Raw genomic sequence first — 3,160 nt, 5'->3', positions numbered from 1 at the left:
CGCGGTATATTTGGCGTCTGCTTACAGATAACCGGAACGATTACCGGATGAAGTCGAATTTTATATTTTCCAACAACTTGTACACCTCTCTATTCGATCACTATCGAGTTATGTTATATTACCCTTAGTATTTACAAACCGCGAGTTTATTTTGATTGTTAAATGATTTTTGGGGTCTATTCAGCTTCATCTCTGAACAAAAATCTCAATCAGCTATGTTTAATGGTAAGAATTATTTTTTGTTCATAACAAGAATAAAAGTACGTATGCATGGTATGTTGAATGCTTTTTGTGGCAAAATAGCGGTATCGGTATGTACACAGTTTCTGTATGTATTCGGTCATTTTATGATCTCTATTTGTTTCTTGAAAAGTAAAGTGTTACATTATGTACACCAAATGGCATACTTATGGTACAATAGTATTTGTTTCATCATATGTTAACTCAAGTCGTTGGTCAGCTGATAAAGAACATCATGAACCTGTATTGAATTTATTCATTATGAAAGCATACATTTGTATACTTACCAACATTGTAAATTTAAGGCCTTTTGGTCCTATGTACTTAAATACCCCGACAATCATTGATTGAATAAGCTGTCCAATGCATAAATGTAGGGATTTGTTAAAAATTGAATATTCAGTATGTTGTCTCAATTATTCAGTAGTATAATCTCAAAATCTTTATTTGTACAAAGTTTATATTCAACAGGTCCAGTACAATCTCCAGATTTAGCTATGTAGCTTGAATAAGCTAAATAGCCAAGCAGGTCTTTTTAGAAACATGTGTGACAAGAACTGAAGAAAACAGTACAGTTAATATCTATATAGTACTGTATTTGAGACTTATTTATTCAGGAGACATTGAGTGCACAAACATTATTGCGTTTTCATCAAATCTATTCAGGACAATTACTGGCAAATACAATTTTATCATTTAAAGGTTTAAATATGAATTAGTTTACCTCATTCCAGAAAGTAGACTTCACTGCTTTAATAAGTGCTTTTCATAGATCACAATAGTCATATACCTTTTTTAGAGTCTAGATATTACTGAACATTTAAACACAATAAAATGAGAAACATCTACTATTGATAATAATGTTCTTCATTCACATAGTATAAAATTCATATCAGTTTATCATACACCATAAATAACATTTTTTGACAATATGAAATAAGGTTGAGATAAAAAAAAATTAATTATATGCTGATAGTCATTCAATAACATGTATAAATTGCACCATGATTTAATTTCTAGTGTCAAAAGATAGTGGGGTTGTTAAATTTTATACAGCAAGATATATTTGCATAGGGTATGCTACATATTATGCATCACTGTAATTTTAATTCTGTGATCGCTTTAACCTAAACTGATGATATAATTTATGAGTTATATTTTGATGTTATAGGCAATGAGGAGTTTATTTAATTTCATGTCAAATTTTATTTTTTCAGTGAAAAATGGATCCCTCTTTGTTAAAAGAAAGAAAAGCTTTCTTAGATCGAGCCAAGGCCCAGCCTGTGGTAGAGAAAAGAAAGAAAGGAAAAGATGTGTCTGATGAAAAACCATCCAAACGACCAAAGTCAAGCTCTTCATCAAGGCCAAAAAATGAATCAAGTTCAACTCCATTTGATTATAAATCATCATCAGGGAGTTCTCAGTACAAATTTGCTATTTTGGCCAAAGTTGTGAAATACATGAAATCAAGACACCTAAATGGGGACACCCACCCTCTGACAATTGATGAAATATTGGACGAGACAAATCAGTTAGATGTGGGTACAAAGATTAAACACTGGCTTATCACTGAAGCCCTGAACAACAATCCTAAAATCAGAGTGCTAGAAAATGGACAGAAATACGCCTTCAAGCCCAAGTTTGACATTCGTGATAAAACCAGTTTAATGAAATTACTGAAGAATCATGATCTGCATGGCTTGGGTGGTGTGATGAAGGAGGATGTGGAGGAATCACTTCCAAATGCTGAGAAGTCTCTTAAATCTCTGGGGGAACATATTATTACCATAGTGAGACCAAATGACAAGAAGGAGATTCTTTTCTATAATGACAAGTACTGCAGATACAAAATTGATGAGGAATTTCAGAAGATGTGGAGAGGTGTTTCTGTTGATGGACTAGATGACAAGAAGATTGAAGAATACTTGGAAAAGCAGGGAATTTCATCCATGCAGGATGTTGGACTGAAAAAGGTTTCACAGATAAAACGCAAGAAAGGCGGAGGCAAAAGGAAAACATTTAAGAAGCACAATGAGCATCTGGATGGTGTTCTGGAGGACTACTCAGAAGTTGTCAAATGAAAATGTGTGTTTTTCTTTAAATATTGTCATGTACATGTTTTTGTCGGAATGGTTTTTATTGCATAAATGAAAAATAAATAGCAGTAATGATTGAAATTGAAGTTTTGAAATGTATTGTTGTTGTAGCAAGTATGAAAACGGCATTGTATTATGAGAGATTTTATCATTTAAATTATATTTGATAGTATTTTATTTTTATGTGACTGATATACCATTAGAGTTATTGATCTTTCGGTTTTCTATGCATAAAGTGAAGCAATCCAATTAAGATTAAATGTTTTGAATCTTTTGATAATCTTTTCAAAATCTGAGTTTTGTTTTAATTTCATTTTTTATTGTTTGAAGAATAAATATGTTGGAATTTTCACTTGATACATGATAATTATTTTCGCAGTATTTTTTTTAAACCAAAGTTCAAAGGCGCACCAATACTCAATGTTTATGGATTTACAAAATAATCACAACTGTTACAGTAATATACATGAATAGTTGTAGAACTTTATAGCAAGATAAGAGAATTTTCTCAAATGAGATTACTTAAACCAGACTATCTCTCTCTCTCTCTCTCTTGTACAATGATTTATTCATCACAATGCAGGAAAAATGCTTGTGATCTCGAACTGGGTTAAAGATTATGTAAAGTCTGTGGACACTGCTCTTGACTTAACATTAAAGAAAATTTTATGGCCCCTGACCTGTAGCCGCGTGCCTTATACAGTAGAAAGTATAGGTATGTGGAGTAATTCTATATAATATACGATTCCAGTCCTGTGTTCTTCAGGCTTGAGTGTCCCAAGCACGTGATTGTCGAACTCAGTTTCGTTCAACTTACACATTCT

At 32.2% G+C, this 3,160-nt stretch overlaps 1 protein-coding gene across 2 annotated transcripts; it reads left to right on the top strand.

The window, feature by feature from the left end:
• The first annotated feature begins 87 nt into the window (after positions 1–87).
• LOC128164969 (transcription initiation factor IIE subunit beta-like) lies at positions 88–2,632 on the top strand. Of its 2 annotated transcripts, none has more exons than XM_052829100.1 (2): positions 88–225; positions 1,458–2,632. In XM_052829100.1, exon 2 carries the CDS (start codon positions 1,464–1,466, stop codon positions 2,319–2,321), a length of 858 nt encoding a protein of 285 aa, XP_052685060.1. In that variant the 5' UTR covers positions 88–225; positions 1,458–1,463; the 3' UTR covers positions 2,322–2,632. The 2 variants fall into 2 exon arrangements, with proteins under 2 accessions (XP_052685060.1, XP_052685061.1); XM_052829101.1 differs by lacking the exon at positions 88–225 and adding an exon at positions 261–311.
• The last annotated feature ends 528 nt before the right edge of the window (positions 2,633–3,160 follow it).

This window comes from Crassostrea angulata, chromosome 10 (assembly GCF_025612915.1).
Source record: "Crassostrea angulata isolate pt1a10 chromosome 10, ASM2561291v2, whole genome shotgun sequence".
Taxonomy (NCBI): domain Eukaryota; kingdom Metazoa; phylum Mollusca; class Bivalvia; order Ostreida; family Ostreidae; genus Magallana; species Magallana angulata.
This window is presented reverse-complemented; position numbering and strand designations above follow the sequence as displayed.